Source organism: Castor canadensis, chromosome 5 (assembly GCF_047511655.1).
Source record: "Castor canadensis chromosome 5, mCasCan1.hap1v2, whole genome shotgun sequence".
Taxonomy (NCBI): Eukaryota; Metazoa; Chordata; class Mammalia; order Rodentia; family Castoridae; genus Castor; species Castor canadensis.
The window spans coordinates 75,581,490-75,603,580 of record NC_133390.1 but is presented as its reverse complement, the minus strand read 5'-3'; the positions used below and the strand labels follow the sequence as shown (position 1 = coordinate 75,603,580).

The following is a 22,091-nucleotide window of genomic DNA, read 5'->3' as shown; positions in this document are numbered from 1 at the left end:
AAAACCTTTGGGGTAGATAAAACCTTTGGGATAGAGCTGCCAAAACAACTCCCTAGACCCAAAAGATGGACTTACTAAGAACCTTCTAATGTGCTAAATGGTGGACCAATGATAAAATTCTAAAATCTATACAGAAAATAGGAAAAAATGTGTTATTACAGCTTATATCATGTTATCGTCTACTTCCCCTCCTTCATCTTCCAGAAAACTCTGTGAGGTACATTGTCATCTTCATCTCACAAATCAAGAAACTAAAACTTAGGCAGGACAAACAAAATGATAAAGTTCGCACAACCAGGCAGCGGTAAAGCCAGGTTCAGGATTGGGGACTCTAAGTTCATCAAACTGTTCCACTCACTGTGCATCTCCCAGTGACTCCTGGGACTGAAGCCTGGATTGGTCTGCTCCTGTGCACCCTAAGAAATTGGTTTTCACCCGTTGTGGTTACCGCAAGAAGGCCTGGTTCTAGAAATCCAAAGAGGTCATGGTTATTTCCAGGACCCAGGGGACTCGAGACCCTCAAGAGGGGGGTCAAAATTCTCCTATGGATGCAAAGAAAAAAGTGTAATTGCCAAGGGAACCAGAACCCAATTGTTACTCACCTGATCCCAGGAAAGGGGTAATCTGGGACCAACTTAGACTCTTACTTTTCAACATCCCCAGATTTGAAGGAAACTTCAAAACTTTTGGTGAATGGTCAAAAAAAGCTCAAATGCCTGAGGCTTCCCAGGACTAAAGGGTCCCGTGGCCCTAGGCCACCTAGGCAGCTTATTTTGGGAACGAAACACTATCTTAAATTCTGGACATTTTCTGTTGGAAGACAGGTTTACAGAGAAGGGAAAAACTAATGCCCTAGTTTGTGTAACACCTCCTAGTATATGTAAATTCATTTAATCTCCATCATTGACCTCTGAGGTTCACCAGAAGCAAAGACAACTATCAGAGCAAGATACACAGAAGAGCCCTGCACTGAGACCATCTCTGTAGAGCCCTGTTTTTGCTCATTTGTTAAGAGTGAGTTAACTCAGTGGAAAGGAACAATGGACAAGCTTGGTGACTGTCTCATTTTTACAATGATAGACTATGCAACTTTTTCAGATTACTATGCAATTTTTTCAGATTACACCTTCCAAAATGCTAAGCCTGGACTGAAGAATGGTCTTTAACGCAAAGTACCAAGCCCTCCACACTTTGGTTGACTTCCTTTTGGAATTCAAACTTTCAAACACCATTAGATCATAACAAGCAGCTGAGCAAATTGCATCAGACTTCGCCTGCTTCACCTTTATCTGAAAACATGATTAAAAACCCAATTCCCTCTGTTGGTTATCACCACAACTTAGACCACCTTAAATAAATGGCCTCCGAATTCTAGATGTTCAAAGAAAAATATCAAAATGGCTCATAAGACCTCTCTGGACTCCCAACAAACCTGCAACTCTAATTTAGGTCTTCTTTCCCAGAAACAAGGTCAGTTCCTCTTCAGGGTCCACTACAGTCAAAAGACCATCCTCCCCAACCCATAAAGCCTATAGAACTTTCAATATTTACATCTATGATAGGCACTGCAGCCTGGGAAAAACATTCAGGGAAACTTACTGTTTTTGAAAGAAGTGCTTACTTCAGTTAAGAAAAAAATGTGAAGTTCCCCTTCAGGCCAAAGCATTTTTCATCTTTACCAATGAAATGATCTACATTAAAAAGAAATGTTTCATAGCTATCCCTCTACCTTAAACATCCTTCCCATTTCATTTTCCCAAGTGGAAGTTTGTTGTTCTTTTGTTTTGTTTTGTTTTTGCATTAGGCATCAACTAAGGGCCTCATGCATGCTAGGCAAGTGCTCACTGAGCTTTATCTCTGGTCCTTGATTTTTTGAGACAGGGTATTGCTATTTAGCTCAGGCTGACCTTGAACTCATGATCCTCCTGCCTGTCTCCTGCGTACTAGGGCGTGTGCCACCACACACAGCCAAATGGTGAGTATTTTTTATGGCTCTGTTTTACAGACTGTACAAAATCAGTGACGGTAAGCAAGGAGGGCCAGGCCTCTCTCATCTCTATCCCTTGGCAGAGCAAACAGCTTGACAAATGACTTCACTTCCATTAAAAAAGTAAATAAATGAAAAGGAATTAGGAAAAGGGCAAGGGAAATGAAAGAGTACACAGGAGAAAGGGAGAAAGGTCTGTTCTGGGAAACAGAAGAACAATCAAGGTTTTGGAATGCTCACTGTCTCTGAACTTAGAAGAATAAAGAACGGAAAAAGCAGCTCAGCTGGGGAATGTTCCATCATGATAATCTGATTAGTGGAACATGAAACTGTGCACATCTGCAGTGAAATGGGAGAGGAATTAAGATACTGAAGGGATATTCCCCAGAATAAACACAAGGGCAGAAAGGCCTGAGCAGAAAACAGGTCACCAGTATTTCTGGGTCCTGCTTAGGGGGAAAAGTTATGTGGTTTGAGAGGGTTTGGGTTTGCTGCTTTTTCCCTTTGATTTCTGAGGTCACTGAATGAACATGGAAATGAGGTCAATTTGTACTAATTTATAAAAATCAGCTTCTAACCTTAGAGCTGTGGCACAAATTACATGAACCCTCCACTCTAAGGTTGTGTGGGTACAGGCGCTGGGCTGACTAGGTTGAGCAGCAGGTCACTGACCAAGCCTCCAGACACTGAGGAACACAAAGGGACAGTACTTTCTGTTCTTTCTCCATCTTTCCTGACACTTGCAAGTGAGCCCTGACTCTTGCCTCTCTAGAAGAGTGGGTCACATATCCATCTCACCCTTCTCCTTTCACTCCAAGTCCTCCTTTCCCTCCTCAGTGCCTCTCTCAATCACTGTCACTCAGATCCACAACCTCTCTTCTCCATGAGCACCTCCTGCTTTCTCAGCACACAATTTCCAATGACTAGGCAATAGTTTCTTTCCTCCATCCTTCTGACAACACCATACGTGCTCAGCCTCTCTTCTCATTGAAAAAAGTGCAAGACATTTCAATCCTGAATGCCTGGGCCTACTTCCTCGCCGCCTTCTGCTACATACCAAGTTTCCCAGAACTTGAAAGCCACAACAGAGCTGCTCCTGGTCTGTCATTCCCCAATTCCAAGCCTTCCAGTGTTAGTTCCCTGGCCACCACTCCATAAACAGAACTCTTCAGTGGCCTTCAGTGTACTCCATAGGAATCCTAAATATAAGAAAAAGCATGAATTCACCAGATGGAAACTCAAACCACTTTGCCCCGCTGGCTCAAACTCCATCAGTGGTTGCAAATCCCACTGTCCCAGGATAAAGCCCCCAGTCCTTGGCACGACTCACCAGGCCCTGCATAGCCTACCATTCCTGCCTTGGTCTGTGGCTCCCTGTGTTCCGGCCACACTGATAAGGCTTCAGTTCCTTCGACAGAGCAGTTCCTTCCAACTAAAAGCCTTTTCAGACTCTTAGTTCCTGGCCTGCACCACTCTTCTTCCACTGCCTCCTGGACCAGCCAAGTCCCATCTTGAATGTTACTCTGTCTTAGTGCCCCTATAATGCCCCTGCATGCATGCACGTGCACACACACACAAAGCTGCAATTCATAAACCAACTGGGCAATGTCTATCCTCACTGCATATTCTGTGGAGACAGAAATCACATCTGTCTTTTCAATGCCTATGTTTCTAGCACCCAAGCAGGAGTTGGCTCTTTGTTGGAAGTGAGTAAATCTTTGCTGATTGAGTAAGTGAAGCACAAGTAATAATTTTCCATCCACCTGAGTCTCTTACCAGCAGCAGAGCTGAAGCTGTGCTCTGACTCTCTATCTCTTCTGTGTCTCTGTGCTTGAGATCTGCCCCCAATGCCATGACCCCCATTCAATTTTTTTCAGGAAATTTCAATTTATCTGTGTAGTGCTATGAGGAGTCATAAGAATACAGTCAATCAGTCATAGAAGCAATCTGGTCCTAATAGCTTATCCTAGGATTTATTGTTGTAACATAACTCAAGAGCTGAAATATATAGGAGAAAGAAATGGGAATCCACCCCTGGAAATTCAGCTTCTTTGACTTTAATTGCTTTGCCTGCACACTGAGTTAGGGCCCCTGTTGATTGAAACTTTTTTCATTTTCAGCTAGAAGTGAATGATGCAGGTTGCATTCCAGTGAATGTTATTATTATGAAAAGATCTGGGGCTGAGGACATGCCTAGACATGACTAACAAAGTTGTGTGCTTATTATGAAAAACAGGCCATGCACGCTAAGGGGAGGTTACATACGAGAGAGGGCAGGTAAAAGGAGGAAGTTAAGAAGGTGAATGTGGTTGATGTGCTTTCTATACAAGAATTAATATAGAATTTTTAAACCTGTTGAAATCATTGCAAGAGGGGACTAAGGTATAAAGAAGAAAAATAGAGAAGATGAACCAATTTGTGTTATAATACATATGTACATGGAAATGTCACATTAAACTCCCTGTATAGCTATCTTATACAAATAAAAATGCCTTTTTTCAAAAATGAAAAATAGGAAGGTAAAACAGGTCCTGTCTGGGGGTTGGTACCAGTGAGAGAGGAGAATATATGTAGGAGGGTGAATGTAGTGGAAATATTATGTACTTATATATGAAAATGGAAAAAAATGAAACCTGTTGAAACTATTCTAGGAATGGTGGGGGAGGAGGATAAAGGAGAATGATGGAGAGGGTGAATTTGACTATGATGTATTATAAGAACACTTGTAAATATCACAATGTACCCCCAGTACAACAACAACATGATGATAAAAAAATACAGATTTGAGGAAAAGAAAAAAAAAGTAAATGAATGCCAGGAAATATTTTAAATGTCCCTTTCTTAGTAGGTACTCCAAAGAGGTACCTTTGCTAATTTCATTCTTTTATTCCCAACTTAAAAAAAATCTTTCTCTCTGACAAATATCCCACTAAAGAAAGTCACTAATATGAAATGCATGCTAGGAATGTGAGTTCACTTTATGCTCTATATTTAGATATGACAGTAAACACCTGACTTTGGAAAAGGTCTGTTTCTAAAAATAACACTTCTAGATGGAGAAAAAGTGCAGGGGATGGAATGAAATTAGTTTATCTCCCAAAGGTGTTTAGCAGGAATCTCTTGCCAGCTAACCACAAACAGAGGACTTGTCCTTTGCTCCTTGGAGAAGGAAATCCAGGAAAGAAGACTGAAACAATTGTCTGTGCTGCCTGGAGGAGAATAAAGACTGTGGTGCAGGTACAATGGGGACCGTGCACTCCGGTGGCAACTATTTCCAATTTCTGATCTATCAACTTTCTTCTGCAGTTTCCTCTCCTTTCTTGAGCTGGGCACATAGTGACATAAGGCACCGTGGTCTGCAGGGAGGCCTCCCAACACCCAAAGTCCTGCAAAGGCCCTGCTGAGATGAGTCCACCAGGCACTTTTTGGATCAAGAGCCAAGGATGGAAGCACATGGTCTCCGCAATGTTACCTCCTGGAACCCGAAGCCCAGATTGCCAGTCTTTGGTGATCAAAGGAGCCCTCCAGCTCCAAGTTCAACAGTTCAGACTCCTCTGTTCATTGTTCAGTAGCTCAGAATCACAGAATCTTGGGGTTGAAAGGACAAAATTTCTTCCAATCCCCAAAGCAATGCTAAATATCCTAAAATATATCTGGAAATATTTGCTTCCACAGCCCAGCTTGTATAGAGACCAATATCTTATACAAAAATGTTGTGTCTTAACTTCTCAGAGACATGTCACTACCTGGAGGTGCAGCCTGAGTTCACACCAGACCTGTGTCTTGACTGACTGTATCTCTCTGAGCCTTACTTGCCTCACAAAAATGATAATAGTAAATAATAATAATTACTTACATCCACTGAGCACTTACTATATACCAGTCACTATGCTGAGTGATTTATACTGATTAACGTATTATAGATATTCTCTTAAATGAACTTATATAAAGCAATTGGAACAGTGACTGGGTCATAATAAATATTATATATTGGCTACCATCTTCAATGTAATCATCATCGTCATCATTATTGAGACATGCATGCCTTGATGGTTTCTGAGAAGGTGGTCCTGGGTTCCCTGGGGTAGCCATTATGGATTCCTCCCTGAATCTCTTGGACAGCTAGAATTGTTCCTATTAGGAATCCTGCTGAGAAGTGGCTGCATTTCTCCCACTGGATAGAACCTCTTCTAGCTTTTAAAATGAAAAGCCATCTTTTTCTTATTTGTTCTTTTGTTCTTAGAAATGTCCAGATCCCTGGGAAAGGCCACTCCTAGTGTGTTGTAAATAAAAGGGCAAGGAGAGAAAAGCTTTTGTGTCTTGGTCCCTCGAGTCCTGAAGGCTCCCTCTCCTGTCCACCCAACCCTCCACTCACAGAGATCTCTAGAACAGCTATGCAGCAGGGTAGGCTCTATGGGGATCCCTGTTCTCCCTGCATCCAACTGGAACCCCTTCTAGCAGGCTCAACCTCTCCTACAGGAAGGATTTCAACAACTCTAGCCATCCCTGCTGGGATCCAGACTCAGTCTTGCTAAGTGTTAAGGTGTCCTGGGAGCTTCAGTGAGCCTGGGTCTCGGCATAACTTCTGTGTTTCAATCCCTTTCCTCCTGATCGGGTTGTCAGGTTGTCACTCTGGGTCTGAGATTCTGCCTCGGTTCCTTGCCTAGCACTGTCATTCTCTCCAGGCTGACTGCCCAGACCATCTGCCCTTCCTGTCTTTAGGAAGCAGAGCCCTATTCCTTAGACAAGGGTCTAGGTAGGAACTGCCATGAGCAGCATCCTAAATTCTGGCATCGCATATGATCCAAGAGGCCACCAAGCCTTCTAGAGCTTGGACTTTGTACAATGACAGAAATGTTCTATATTCACACTGGCCAATGCAGTAGCCTCTAGTCACATTTGGCCACCAAGCACTTCAAATATGGCTAATGTGACTGAGGAAATAAATTTTTAATTTTCTTTACTTTTAATTAATTGAATGTAAATGCCATCCAGTGTCCAATTTCTAGAGCTGTGTATCCCACAAGGTAGCCTCTAGCCACAGGATGGGTTCTGCAGGCCGTGGGCTCCAAGCTCCCTAACCACAGGCCACTCACCTGTCCTACACAGGACACAGGGCCTTGGCTTCCTCTCCATCCTGGCAGTACTGCCCCAAGACGAGCAACCCCAACAGAGATCTGAGGACTGCTCCTTCACTCCATCAGCAACACGTCTTAGAGGATTCAACACAGGAAGCCAAGAGGGGAACGAGACCACAGATATGAATCCAGACCCTGATGAAAATATGAGAATAGATGAGAAGGCCTCTGCCTTCACTTTTTAACTCTGAATAAATGACATGCTTGGAATTTCTTCTATAATTTACCACTGCATTAAGAGTTAGGGCCCAACTGCGTACAAAATTTAAAATTAAGAATTACATCAGACAAGAAAAGGGGATTATTAAAAACTGCTTTGCAGGAACTAAAATGCCAAAGCAATGAGAGATATTGGATGAGACGAGACTAATCAGACTGTAATTGCCAGCTAAACAAGTCATTAGCTGTCACTTCATGGAAAATTTTTAAAAAGCAGCAGCACATTTGAGGACAGGCAGAGGAGATAGCAGAGGGAAAAATCTTTTGTGTTGGAACTGGTATGTCCTTTTTAAAAGCTGGTGTTCACCAATTATCTTGCAGCATAACCACCTTGGAGTGAAAAAAATCAATATGCATCAAGGCAATTATTTTCTGCATGTCTTGGTACTGAATTGGCAATGCGTTTTCATGGCCCAATTAGCTTTTAACTTGAAACAATAGCAGCTAGTCTCCATTTTCCTCTGGGACATTTATTTACAACAAAAATGCAATGCTATTCAAATTGTTTTAGGGAATCCTCAAAGCGTGTGCTGAGAGTCAAATACCAGTGGTGTGATATTAAAACATCACTGATGATTGTCCTGGGGAAGCAGTATTCAGAAAGAGAAACCAAAACGGACGGGGTCCATGCACATCATAATATTGCATCATGAAACGAATCAAAGAGCCGAGCAAGATGTGCACCCCTGTAATCCCAGCACTCAGGAGACTGAGGCGAGAGGATAGCAAGTTCAAGGCCAGCCTGGGCTACACAGCAAGAGCCTGTGTGTGTATTCCTATAAAAAAGGGAAGGGAAATGATTATATATCTACTCTATTCAGACTCACACTTCTCTCTGCTCCAGTGAAGCAGCTCAAGGTCAAGGTCATGACAAAATCAGTACTTATCCTACTTACTTTTCATCAGCATGTGACAGAGCTGATTGCTTTCTCCAGACATGCTCACATACTCCCCTTACCCACATTGAGACCTTGTAGGGATAAAAAAAAAGTCTACTTTGTTTTCTCCTAGTAGTTACATATCTTACATTTATTTAGTCCATTTTGAGTTAATTCTTGTAACTGGTAGAGAGGAGTCTAGTTCCAGTCTTTCACGTGTGGACACCCAGTTTCCCCAGTACCACTTATTGAACAGATTGTCCTCTCCCCAATAAGTGTTCTTGCTTCTGGGTTCTCTGTTCTGTTCCATTGGTCTATGTGTGTTTCCATGCTGGAGCCATGTTGTTTCAGTTGCTATTGCCACGTAGTGCATTTTCAAGACAGGTAGTGTGATGCTTCCTGCTTTGTTCTTTTTGCTCAAGATTGCTTTTGCTATTTGGGGCCTTTCCCAGTTCCATACACATTTTAGGATTTGTTTTCCTTTCTGTTTCTGTGAAGAATGTCAGTGATACTGAAGCCAAGCATTGAGACCAGATCTCTCTCTTCCTTAGCTTATGTAACTCACCCAACCCTTGTCTTTCTCTCTTCTCTCAGTATCTACCCCATCTAGCCTGTCCATTGGTAATGTGTCAGGAACTGCATAAAGGAAAACCAATCAGTAAGGAGAATAACCTGAAGAAATATGATCTTTGACAAAAATTATCAATGTTTTTCTTGCAATTTGCAGAACATCTTGTAACTGATTACAATCAGATGTGCATCATCTGGTTGCAAACACCCACCGGTGAGGAAGCACCCACCAGTTTGTGACTACCCATCACCCTGTCTCCTATATAAACCACTCCTAAATCAACTTTCTGGGAAGAAGGATCTTTAAGCTGAAGGTCTGCCATCTTCTGATCAGCTAGATCCTTGCTTAATAAAGTCCTGAAGTTTTAAATTAAGTTCGTTCCCACTGTCTTGCCTCTCAACTGATGGCTAGGCTTCCACTGTGCAGCAAGCAGGCCAAGCCTTGGCCCACTAATAGTATTTTGATGGGGATGGCATTGGATCTGTAGGTCACTTTGACTAGAATGGACACTTTAATAACAGCAATTTTTCTAATCTATCAATATATCATTCCATTTATTTGTATATTACTTGTACAATGTTTTATAATTTTCATTTTAGAGATCTTTCACCTCCTATACTAGTTTGCTTTTCATTACTATAACAAAATACCTGAGGCAGGCTAATTTTATGAAGTAAAGATATTTAGCTCATAGTTTTGGAGGCTGAATATCCAAAAACTATGGCACATACCCTTATGAGGCAGGTGCATGTGTGTATCTCATTCTGTGTGATCTCTCTCTCCTTCTCCTTAATAAGCCACCAGTATTTAGTCATGGGAGCTCCACCCTAATGACCTAATCAAATCTGATCTTTTCCCAAAGACCTCACCTCTAAACACTATAACTGGATTAAGTTTTCACCCTCTCAATACCATTAACATAAGACTTTGAGAATTAAACTATTACATGAATTTAGGAGGACAAAGCATACTCAAACTACAGCACCTCTTTTATATTTCAAAAAAGCTAAAAAAGCGATTTTTAAATGTTCCTACCATAAAGGAATGATAATGATACAGATGATATGATAATTACCCTGATTTGATCACTTATCCATGCACTGAACCAACACATGTACCCCATAAATATGTACAGTCATTATGTGTTAATCTTTTAAAAATAAAGAAAAGAAAAACAAATCGAGAGGCTTCCCCCAAAGTCCTGAAGGTACAGGCTTGAGGGCACCCACGCTGGCCCCACCCAATAATTACCTCTTGTACAAGGTGAGAGAGGAGCTGACTCCTAATCACAGGCTTCACCCTCAGTTTTCCCTTATTCATAAAAGCAGACCAGCAGAAGTGTGACTAATTCATGACAGAAGACGATCCAATAGCTACTCAACTGGGACTTAGGGATATAGTGTATATCTGGTTTACCCAATTTTATCTGGCTTAGCTTCTAAAAATTAAGCTTCATTTCCTGACTGTGGAGCAATTGTTGACAAAAACATCCCAGAAGTATGTTAAAGAAGAGATGCAAACTCAGGAGGCAGTAAATGGCACAAGGGATTCATAAAAAGGATGAGTAACCAACTAGAAGTAGGAAGTAGGTTCAATGTGACTGGTCATACAAATAGACTTTCTCTTTCCACCCTCTCTGAGGTTAAAGAAGATTGATCAGAAACAAGTTGCCCAGGCATTGCATCCTAGGAGGCCAAAGGCCCAAAGAAGGATTTCTAGGCCCTGCTATACCCATGGTAAGTAAAGGTTATTGGGTACAAAGAGTCAAGAGCCTGGGAGTCAGAAGGACCATCTCAACCCATGCCACACTAACAAGAGTAAAATAGCAAATGCTTATATAGCACTTATTATGTGTCAGGTCTCATTGAAGTACTTTACATATACAATTCAATTAATCTTCACAAAACGATAACCATTATTTTCAGCTGCTAAATGATAGAGCTGTAATTCAAACCCAGGCAGTGTTATTCTAGTGCTCTTAATCATTATGCAACATATAATAAAACTTTTAAACACAAATACCCCTGTCATCAGAGAAAAGTTCCATGCTGTTCACAAAGTCATGGCATCCACTGTTCTTGATAACCAATTCAGAAAGTTACTTTTTCATCACAAGAAGCAAAATATCTCCATCCCTCACCACTAAGAACATTGACCACTACAGAAAATAGAGACAAAAGCTGTAGAGTCCTCAGATGGGAGTAAGAAAACCAATCCTCTAGTTAATGAGTAAATACTGGTAATCATTTTGCCAAGCACACTAGAAAAAACAAACTTCTATAAAAATCAACTTATATAAACTTGCTGCTTGGAAATGAATTCTGATCTATTATATTACCAGGGACTGAAATTAATCTGTAAGAAGGAAGAACTGGGAGGCAGGGATGGACCCTCTGGGCCCAGGGAGTCAACAACAAAGACTAGGAGGAGCCTGGCCCACACACAAGGCCCCATTGGCAGGACTAGACGAAGAATCCAGATCAAATGAGCATAGCCTGTTTCCTCAGCCACTAATGCAGGGTTCACATTATTACCTAAAGAAAGGAAACCTGAAATTTTACTCAAAGCTCCTCAAACTAATCTTTGTGGCTATATCTCTACCTACAAAATTAATCTTTTCCAATAAATCTTTTTGCCACCCTTGTAAAAACCCAAGCTACAGAGTCTCAATAGAGGTTATCTTCTACCTGTCTCCAACCTATCAGGAGTCAGGTGTCCCATCAAAGATGGCCATCCTGAAAAACCTCAGGCTGCACAGATCCCCAGCCTGTCAATAGACTTGTGTTGGACCTTACACAAGCTCTGTCCTTCCTTGAAAATGAGAACACTAGACTTATGAGCCATGATGGCATTTCCCAAACTTCTATTTGAGGTTCACACGCCATTAGGGTGAGGTAAAAAGAAGTGATCTGTGGGCAGGTTCATTGGAAACTCTGGTTAATCAAAGACAGACAGATTCCCCAGCAGCAGTTCTCCTCAAAGCCTCCAGTGTGACGGTGTACACTAGGAATCCCCAAGAAGGGGTCAACTGCTCTGTGTACCCACGGATTTTCCCATCACTGCTTCACAATTCACGTAAGAGTCTCCAGAACAGGTAGTTTAGGGAATGATGCGCCACACTGGTTCTTTCAGAAACCCATGAAGCATTGGCCTCACTCTAACTAGACTTGAATTCCAGCTCCACGTGGAGCTGGGTGTCCATGGCCATGTTCCTAAGCTGCTTCTTTTTATCTGTAAATTGAGAAAAACGATCACATCCACTCACAAAGACAGATCACATGAGATAACTCTTTAGAGTGGGAAGCAGCAGTGGAAACAGCAGTAGCGAACTCCCATCCCTCCTCTGGAATCAAACTGGAAAATGCTTTCCCCAGTGCTTACCAAGAAACCTGCTGCAGGATGTGGAACTTTCCTTTCTTCACTGCCAACTTGGCTCCCAGAGAGCTTTGGTGATCAGCATTCTGCTGGCTTACGTAGACACTCTCACAGACACTGTGGTCAGGAATCTGGGGCTATACTGAGAGATGCAGAAAATCTACAAATTCCTGTCTAAATTGAGCTGGGAAAAGGATGTCAGCTGGCTTCCTTCACTCTGTACCCATCAGCCTCTCATCAGATTAAGCATGTCACAGTCAGCCGAAACAACTGTGAACCACAAGGACACCTGAGCCCAAGGGTCTACTGTACCCCAGTGCTCTGCCACTCATAACCATTAGTAAAATTTAGAAACAAAGAAAATAAGATTCTCAAGTAGAAATATGCAGTCAACTGGTCCAGGACACTTTTTTTAAATTACCCAATCAGAGCCCAACCTTGGACCTACTGAGTCAAAAATCTCTATTTTCATTGTATATAAATTCCACCTCATTTAATAAAAAAGAATTTCTGAGTGCTGAAACTCAGGCAAACGTTTGAAAAAAGCTCCCTGAATAATTCTGATGCACCCTCTAGTTTAGAGCCATGGGCCTGGATGAGCACAGCATCCTCTCCAGCATCTTATACAAGGCCACCAACTTCTGGGTTCCTCTGGGAATAGGGTATTGAAACCATTGCCTTTCAATCCAATGGCTAGATATGGTCAGGACTTCCCAAGGACAACTAGAAAGGGCCTCTGCCTGGCAGAGAGAGGTGTTCTATGTATCACGGGAGCCCCATACCCACATTTTCAACCCATCTGCTCTGGGACATTCCATCTCAGCCCTCTGCCTTTAGGCCATCCTAACACATTGTCAAACCATATAGTAACAAAGCAAGCCCCAACTGTCCTCCCAAATTTCATACTGTGTCTATCGCTCTCAAGTCCTTTCTTAAAGCTATTCCCTATTGATGATCCCATTTCTACCTCCTCTGAACTCAGAAATTGCAGTGGTTTCTCCTTGACACTCCAGTGGCTTTTCACACTTGTCAGGAGCTATGTCAGGTAGAATTCCTATCCTGGATCCAAGTTCTAGCTGGACTGATGGACACATTTCAGAACCTAACTGGCATAAGAACCCAAGGCCTAGAAGGACACAAAGCTTCAAGTTCTAATTAATTCCCATACTGGGATCTGACTACTTTTCAGCTTATCTCCTCCAACAACACAGGTAACTTACTGCTAACTAACAACTAAGTGCACAAAGGGGCACACCAAGACCACCTCACACTTAAATCTAAAACTGTGTCAACCAAGACAATGAGAGCCTCAAAAGCAAATGCTATCCAAGTGCTATCCAAAGAAGAGCAAGGCCTACCCACAGGCTTTACAGCATTCTAGTTCCATGCCCATCACCTTGTCCATCTTTCTTTAAATGTCTTCAGCTTTCAAACTTATGTATATAGAGACTGCTATATCTACCATCAGCCCCAAAGGTGAAAACCTGTCAATTTGGGGTTCCCAGCCCAAGCTATCAGAACCCCCCAACACCATCAGATCCAGAACTTCCAATCCTATGCATCAGATCCAGAACTTCCAATCCTCACTTGGATTACCTTGAAAGAAGTAGTTTAGGTAAGTTCAGAGAAGTAAGCCAGGACTATTCTTAAAGGCAATAATAGCTCATCTCTCTTGTTAATGTACTGTAATTTATGACATGCTCCATCAGAAATCACAAGATAATGTCATCTCATAAGCCTGGAGTACAGGAGACTTTTCTAAGATGACACAAAATCTAAGTCATAAAAGAAAAGATTGATATATCTGACTATAAAATCTTTATAGGAAAAAAGACAGCCTGACTGGCAGTATGGCCAAGTGGCAGAGTACCTATGTAGCAAGTGCAAGGCACTGAGTTCAAATCCCATGACCACAAAAAAAGAGAAAAGGGAAAAAAAGAGCCAAAAGGCAACAAAGTGCAAAGAGAAAATGTTTTCAATGCAGGGACAAAAATATTCATTTCCTTAATAAATACAGAGCTCCTTAAGAAAAAGTCAGCAATCCAATAGAAAAACAGGGACAAGGACATAAAAAGTTCAGACAATGAAATTCAATAATTCTTACCACATGAAAAGATATTCAATTTCACTCAAAATAAGAGAAAGAAAAATTAATACGCCAAGATATATTTTGTCTCCAATCAAACTGGCAAAGATCAAATAGTTTTCTTATATGTCTAGCTATCCAGAATCTGGGGAAACAGACAATTTCACTCATCACTGGTGAAAGGAGAAATGATATAAACACCATTATCATCATAGTATGGCAACATCAAACAAAATTTAAAGTGCACACACCTTTGACTCAGGAATCTCAGTCTAGGACTTTATCTAACAAATAAACCATTTATATTTATATTATATATACAAGACATCACTTGTGAAGAAGTCAGTATCTGCAGCATTGTTCATAATTGCAAAACTGGAAATAACCTAAAGGTCCATCAGCAAGTGATGAGATAAATAAATTCTGTACAAAATGAAATTTCTTGCCACTATTAAAAAGAATGAGATACCCTATATACATTGGCTGAAAACTCCTGGCAAGATACAGTGATAGTAAAATAATAATAATAATATAATGCACTGGGCTGGAGGACTCGTGGCAAGTGGGTGGAGCATGGAGGTTTGCTCTGTATATCCTTTCGTACTTTCTGGATATTTGTGCCAACAATTTTCAACCAATTTTGGGGTGAACACCAAAAAGGCCAAAAACAAATAAATGAGTTTCGTCTGTGGGATAAATCTATAAATTTGCACTGACAGCAAAACTGACTAACATATTACTTACATGAAACAAAAGCAAGTTGAAGATCAATATGAAGAGTTTAAATCTCACTTACATTTAAAAAAAACAAAACAAAAAAACTTCTGAGCTGGAGGCATGGCTCAAGCCATAGAGCACCTGCCTGACAAGCACAAAGCCCTGAGTTCACTGCTTCCCTGACCCCAAAACAAAGAAGCAAAAACCCTTTGCTGTTGTGTGTTGGTAAACGTATGTTTACAGGTAGGCACTCCACTGCTTGAGCCATACACACCCCAGACCCTGTAAACGTTTCTGAACATATTTAGAAAAAGGTCTAAAATGAAACACAAAAACTTTTTTCCAGTGCTCACCACTGAAGAGGAATAGAATGAGGGTAAGAAAGGAAATTTGTGTACTTGTTACCTTTAAAAATGTGCATTTTTAAGGTTTTCCTTAACTGACTGTAACATTTTGTTTCAATTACTGTACTTTTTAAAATTTCTAAATGTTCTATTTGGTCCTCTTTCAGATATGCAAGGTCACTGTTTTAGTTTCCAGGCAGATATTTTCAGATTTATACTTGCTTCTTTTTAAACATGGTCAGCATATATTTTTTAAAAGTCTGTATCTGATAAAATTTCAATACCTGAAGTCATTAAAGGGCTATTTCTGTGGTTTCTTGTTTTAGCTGGGTCTCCCTCATTGCACTTTGTTTTCTTTGTGCTCAGTTATTTTGAGTTGTGTACTACTCAATGACCTTGACAATTGTGTACGAGAAGGAAGGTGGTCAGGACAACTTTTAACTATGTTTCCCTTGAGTTTATGGATCATCCAAGTCCCTCTTTCCTGATAAGGGTCCAGCTCCGGAGTCTGGAAGCCCAAGCTCTAGTACTGCTTGCCACTGCTCTGCATCTTGTGGCAATCTGCCCGTCCGTCAAAACCCAATTTTCCTCACCTGTGAAATGTCGCATTTACCTCTTTCACCCTTACTGGGGATAAGGTCATACACGTAGTAAAGCACCAAGCATGTGCCTGGCACAACATGGGCCTTCTCTAAACTGTCACATGTTTTATTACTAAAGTCTTTTGCAACCAGGACCTGACCCAAGCAGATGGCAGCAAGAAGGAGGGGCAGGGTAGTTAGAACAGAATGACTGGGATTGAGATCTCTCCCTGAGTAGGACCTAAGAGCCATGCAGATGCACTTCAGCACTTCTCACTGAATGTCCCAGCCCGTGGGTGTCAATGTTACAGAACCTAAGACATGAGCGAGTGGGAGTATGTGACATGGAACATCCCCCCTGGGCCCTCTGAGCATCCATGCTTGTCACCCTGACAGTGATTGCCCACAGAAAGGTTGCTGCTAAATAACACACACAGAGGAAGAGCACTTTGATGTCTGAGAATCCTTGGAGTGCCCAGGAGCCCTGTCCCCAGAAAGAAGCAATGTGCAGGGACACAGCACAGCAGGCAGGTTCCGTGCCCAGCAGTCCCAAGAGTATCTGTACCCGCTCTCTGGCTGTGATTCTTGCTCAGTCCTCTGTCTGCATTAATGTGCACACTTGCACCAGGAATCCAACATTCCTGGGCCTTCCACAGTTGTTATTTGTTTAACTGAGTGGCTTGTACCCAGCCCCTCCCCCCACCCCAACACACGCATATCACTAAAAGCCTTTTTGGGTCCATATATCCTTCAAAAGAACAGTAGACACATTCCCAACCCCAGACCTGGGATCCACAGTGATGCAGAAAGGGGCAGGCACTGGGAAAAACTCACAAAGTGAATTTAACCAAATAAATCTCATTTTCTAAAACAAAGCACAGGGATTTAGCACCCACTCAGGCCTATAAAGTGAGGTGCATGCGGCCCACTGGACCCATTCTCTCCACTGTGCCTCCAATATGATTCACCTTCCAAGTGTTTCTCCACCAGCCTGTTATTTACTCCTCCAAGCCCCTTGCCATGGTGTGCCAGGACTGTCCTTTTTGATGCTGATGGGACTGCAAGGGCAGGTAACTGCTACACCACTTGTCTGAGGTCAGCCAGCAACTTGGGGACATATTAGTCACACTGAACCCTGAAACAAGGCTGACACTAACTTTCAGGCATCTGTCAACAGCTCAGCAAGGGAGAGAGAAGGATGATGACCAATGGAGGAAATTACATTTGTGTTAGCACAAGGGAGGAGGTGAGGACAAGGGAGGAGACGAGGAGAATGCTTTTTAAAAGCCTTAGGTTTTGTTTCTAATAGAGCCTGGAATTTGCCACACAGCACACTATGTTATAGAAAACTGTAGACATCTTAAGAAATCTCCCTCCCTTCTCCTCCATCCCTCCCTCTTTCCCCCTCCCTTCCACACACACCAGCAGCAGCAGCAGCAGCAGCAGCAGCAGAAGCAGCAGTGTCCCAAGATCAGCTGGAGAACCATTCTAGGCAGCCAGCACATCTGTGGGCAGGGTCTATGGTCTTCATGGGTTGCTCAGGCAGTTTCAGTGTTTTACTCCCCACCGACCTCAATATCCAGTTAAAAGCCAAGCTGAATTGGAACATGTTTGACCTGTGGCAACCCTCTTGGCCCAGCTGCCCTACAGAACCCAGCCAGCCAAGGAAAGGCAAGGCAGACAATTAATAAATCTTCTCTAAGATTCTGTGATACCATCTTCAGACACACTCACAAAAGGGAAGCACTGGCAGTCACAGTTAGGGACAATCTAGTCTATCAAACAGTTTCACACATACCATCTCAATCACGAGAGATAATCAGAACACACACTTTTTATCTCCAGTTAGTGTGTTAGAAAATAGAGGTTGAAGAAGGGAGGACCTATAGAGTAGTTTGGGGCATTTATCCCAGAGAAATAAAATTTTATGTTCATACAAAGATCTGTATGCAAATGTCTGTATCAGCTTTATTCACAATCATCAAAAACTGGAGACATTCATACACTGTCTTTCAGTGTATGAATGGGTAAGCAAATTTTGCTATACCATACCATGAAATACTGCTCAGCACTAACAAGGAATGAATTGTTGATCCATGCAACAACTTCAACAAGTCTCCTAAGAATTATGTTGACTGAAAAAAGGCTAATCCCAAAAGGTAACATACTTCATGGTCCCACTTAACTAACATTCTTGTAATGACAAAAAAACTAGAAATGAAAATGGATTAGTGGTTGCCAAGGGTTGTTTGTGGAGAGGTTAGAGCTATAAAACAGGAACACGAGGGATCCTGGCACTGATGAAAATGCCCTGTACTTGACTGTGACAATGTCTATCCAGTGCTTGTCATGTTGATTATAGTCTTGCAAGATGTTACCATGGGGAAAAAGTGGGTAAAGAATCTCTATCCCTTCTTAAAAGTACATGTTAATCTATAATTACCTCAAAATTAAGAGTTTAATTTCAGAAGATAGAAGAAGACTCAAAAGTCATTCAAATGAAATATGTAGCCCTTATCTGGATTCTGATTTGAACAAACCCATAAATTCACATTTTGAGGAAAGTGAAGAATGTGAATTCTGCATGGATATTAGAGGATCACAAGGCATTATAGCTTTGTTAAATGTAATACTGTATTTATACGAAAAAAAAAGAGTACTTATCCACCATCAGTATTTATCAAGGCACTTAAGAATAAAATAGTAAGATATCTAGTTGGAGGAGAAGGCAACAGGTAGGAATGGAGATGAATTGAGACAGGCCATTAGCTAATATCAGTTGAAGCTTGGTGATGGGTACAGGGAAGGTCATTATGCTCTTCTCTCTGTTTTTGAGGATATTTAAATTTTTCCATAATTGAAAGTGGAAGATTTGATAGCATCACTCATTGGAAGAGTGATTGTCTGGCATGTGTGTATAAGTGATCAGAGTTCGGGGAAAAAAAAAACAAAAAAGCAAACATGTCGGGGAAGGCCCAAGAGAGGTGCTTAGTACTTCGCTTAAGACTGCATCATCAAGAATAGGGAAAGACAGAGGTTTAAGCCAGGTCTTCAGATTCTCCCATCAGGGCTACACCAGTCCCTTTAGGAAGAACCACTGAGGGCAGAGCCCACATCCAAGTAAGCCACACACTCACCCTTGCAGCTATTGGTGTGCCTCAGATCCTTTCTGGCTGTTGGCCAGAGGCATCAGTTTTTTAAGCGGGGAGGGCCATGGAGCTCTCCCAGGGCTGCTTGTAACATGGTGGCTGATTCCTAAGAGCAGGGATTCAAGAAGAATAAGAAATAAGGTACCCAAGATGGCTGCTGTACTCTTTTATAGCAAGCTCAGACGGGATGTGCCAGTATTTTTAACAAGTTCTGTTCATTAGAACCAAGTCAATAAGCCCCCACTCAGGGAAGAGGATCCCATCAGGCATGAATACCAGGAAGTGGCCAAGTAAGAGGCTGCCAACAACATCCCCCAAGGTAACAGCATTTGTATAACAGCTGTTTTTTTCTTTTTTGTATGATAGTTATTTGTGTATTTATACAAACATCTAATGTTCCCACTACAAAGTAAAGTCATGAGGGCAAAATCCATATCTGATCCACATCACTTCCTCTCTCCTGCTCAGTATGGCATCTAGTCCTGATGGCTGCTGTATAACAAAGAGCAGCAGTCACACCCCACACCCTTGCTGAAGAGGCAGACCTAGGCAGGTGGATTTGGAACCACATGGTTCCATCTGCTCTGTCTCAGCTGGCTGGATCAGCAACAAAATAAATAAAAATAAAAATAGGAGAGATGAATTCAAGTATATTTGATACACTGTAAAAACCTTTGCAAATACTCCAATGTACCTCCACCTAGCACAACAATAATTAAAAAATAAGTTAAATAAATCAACAATTTATTTGGCCAGATGATTCTCTACCGGGATCTGAAATGGAAAATACCAAGGGACGATGCCTATCATGGGAACATCATAACAAACTAAAACCCCATGCATAATTCAGTTCCATAGGAACAGGAAAAAAAAAAAAGCTGTTGACAAGAGGAAAAAATAGGGCCAGGTAGACAGAAACAAAGATACTACATGAGAGAGAAAGAGAAGGAATCACTCTAGGTCCTCAGAGTGGCCCCATGTTCCTGTTCTAGCTTCTTCCATCTATCTTTTATTCAGTAACTTGTATGAATCTCACTTTCTCATAAAAAGGAAAAGGAGGAGGTAGAGGGTTGGGAAGGAAGGTACACCTGATATTCCTGGGGGACATCAGATGAGCTGCCAGGCCATGACTGCAAAAGATGTGAGAGGGAGTTTACTTGAAGTAGCCAGCAAATCAGCTTACAATCAGAAGTTCACTCTATCCAAGGCACAGTTAATCACTTATTTCACAGCTCTGTGACTAATGACTCTTCTGTACAAATCTTATTATGTGATATAAAGTGCTTTAAAAAAATCAATATTGTACCTGACTCCCCAACTCAATGCAGAGGAGAAACCATTTCCCTCTTCCTCGAACACCTGCACCTGCATCTCTTGCACTTCACGGGGAGGTGTGAGATTAGGACTAAGCTAAGCCTGTTAAGAAGGCAAGCAGTCCTGGCTTGGGGTGACAGACAGAAGTAAAAAGGCAAAGGGTCAGTGCAGATGGGATCTATGTTGGCTACCTAGGAAACAAGCAGCTCTAAAAGTGTTTATCACCTTAACTCCAAACCCACTAGGCCGATTTGATTCACTGGAGCCACAAGGGATAGGCAGAAATCACCCTCTTTTCCCTACCCACTTTCAGACTTTACAAAAAATTAAGGCTCGTGCTGTCTCAGTCATATATTGCCTGATTTAGGACTCTACAGGGATCTTCACATCCCCAAGGCCCAGCCAGAAGCAGCTTGGTGACACTGTGAGCTTAACAAGCCTGCTCCTCTGACAGGTAGTGTCCTTAATAGGGCCTAAGGGAGACCATCCAGGCCAAAGGGTGGAGCTGAGTCAGCCCAGGAAGTGGGACCACAGAGTGTACATTTGACCAAGAAATCTTAAGAGGCCAACTTGTCTGGAGGTCAAGACAAAAGTAGGAGGGGAGAAAGAGCAATACTAAAGGGGAAATGGGTTAGACAAGAGGAGTTGAGGCACCACATCCCTGCAGCTCTCTTTCTCTCTGGAGGCCCAGGTAGAGTCCAGAACACTCCAAAGGATGTCTAGAAGTCAGAGTAAGTAGGTGGGGAAGAAAAAGAGATGAGAAAATTGGCCTGAGATTCCATCTAAGATGGTCATCAACAATGAAACATGGCTTGAGTACTGAAACTGTGTATTTTCCTGACAGGAGACGATGCACAAAGGTAGAGACAAAGAGAACACGCACAGTGACTGTCAAGCCCAGAGGGTTCAGTGAACACAATGGATGGAGAGATTTAGAACTCAACTCCATCTGAAGAGGCAGCAGCCGCCACCCAGGCTGAGGTCCAGACTGCCCAACACATCCCATGCCCTGAAGAGCCACTCTGTCTCTCTCCCACCCTTGGTCCCTAGCCTTCCAGGCCTGGCACATATCCCTCCCCTGTGAAGTTTTCCCTCTGAATTCTGCCTGAATCTGGTCCATTCTCCACACAAAAATCACAACATCTCCAAAAGTCCAGACACAGTGCCAAGGCTGCCCTATAACCTCTTGCTCTGTGACCACACACTTATTTGGGTTCTCTCCCCCAAAAGGCAGGACAGCGGCTCCGACCCCAGTACCCTGTACATGGTGGGGGAGTCCAGACCCTTCACTGGTGATGGGAGGCAGAGCATACATGCTGTCAAACCTTGTGGCAATAATAAAAGCCAGCTGATGCCTTTAACTGATAGTCAAGAATTTTAAAGACAATCTTGAAAAGTTAAAAGGTAGAAGCCAATGGACAGGGTGGGGGTGGGGGTGGGGGAACGAGAAGGGAAGATGTCACTAGTCAACCAATATGGAAATGATTTTCACTAGCTGAGAAACAGCTCTGGCATTAAATTAGTAGAAAGTGGTCTGCACCACGTCGCTATTTTTAGCCTTTTATGACAAATATGCTCAGCTGTCCCTCTTCAGAATAAGAAGGATAAAATGCCTCCGATTCGCTCCATAGGAGCTGCCAGAAATAGTTTTCACTGAAATCACTGGACACATGTTTATAACCTTTGTTCAGTATTTACTCAGATGTTTTCACTCAGGCAAGTTCCTGAATAT

At 42.2% G+C, this 22,091-nt stretch overlaps 1 protein-coding gene across 2 annotated transcripts in view; it reads right to left on the bottom strand.

Moving 5' to 3' along the window:
- Xxylt1 (xyloside xylosyltransferase 1) overlaps positions 1-22,091 on the bottom strand; it is a 160,061-nt gene that overhangs the window by 88,618 nt on the left and 49,352 nt on the right. Inside the window, exon 3 of one of the 2 annotated variants that reach the window (XM_074073485.1) lies at positions 7,084-7,260. The exons of the other annotated variant lie outside the window; for it this stretch is intronic. Coding sequence (XP_073929586.1) covers positions 7,084-7,260 — 177 coding nt within the window. The remainder of the gene's footprint in view (positions 1-7,083; positions 7,261-22,091) is intronic. 2 annotated transcript variants of the gene reach the window in all.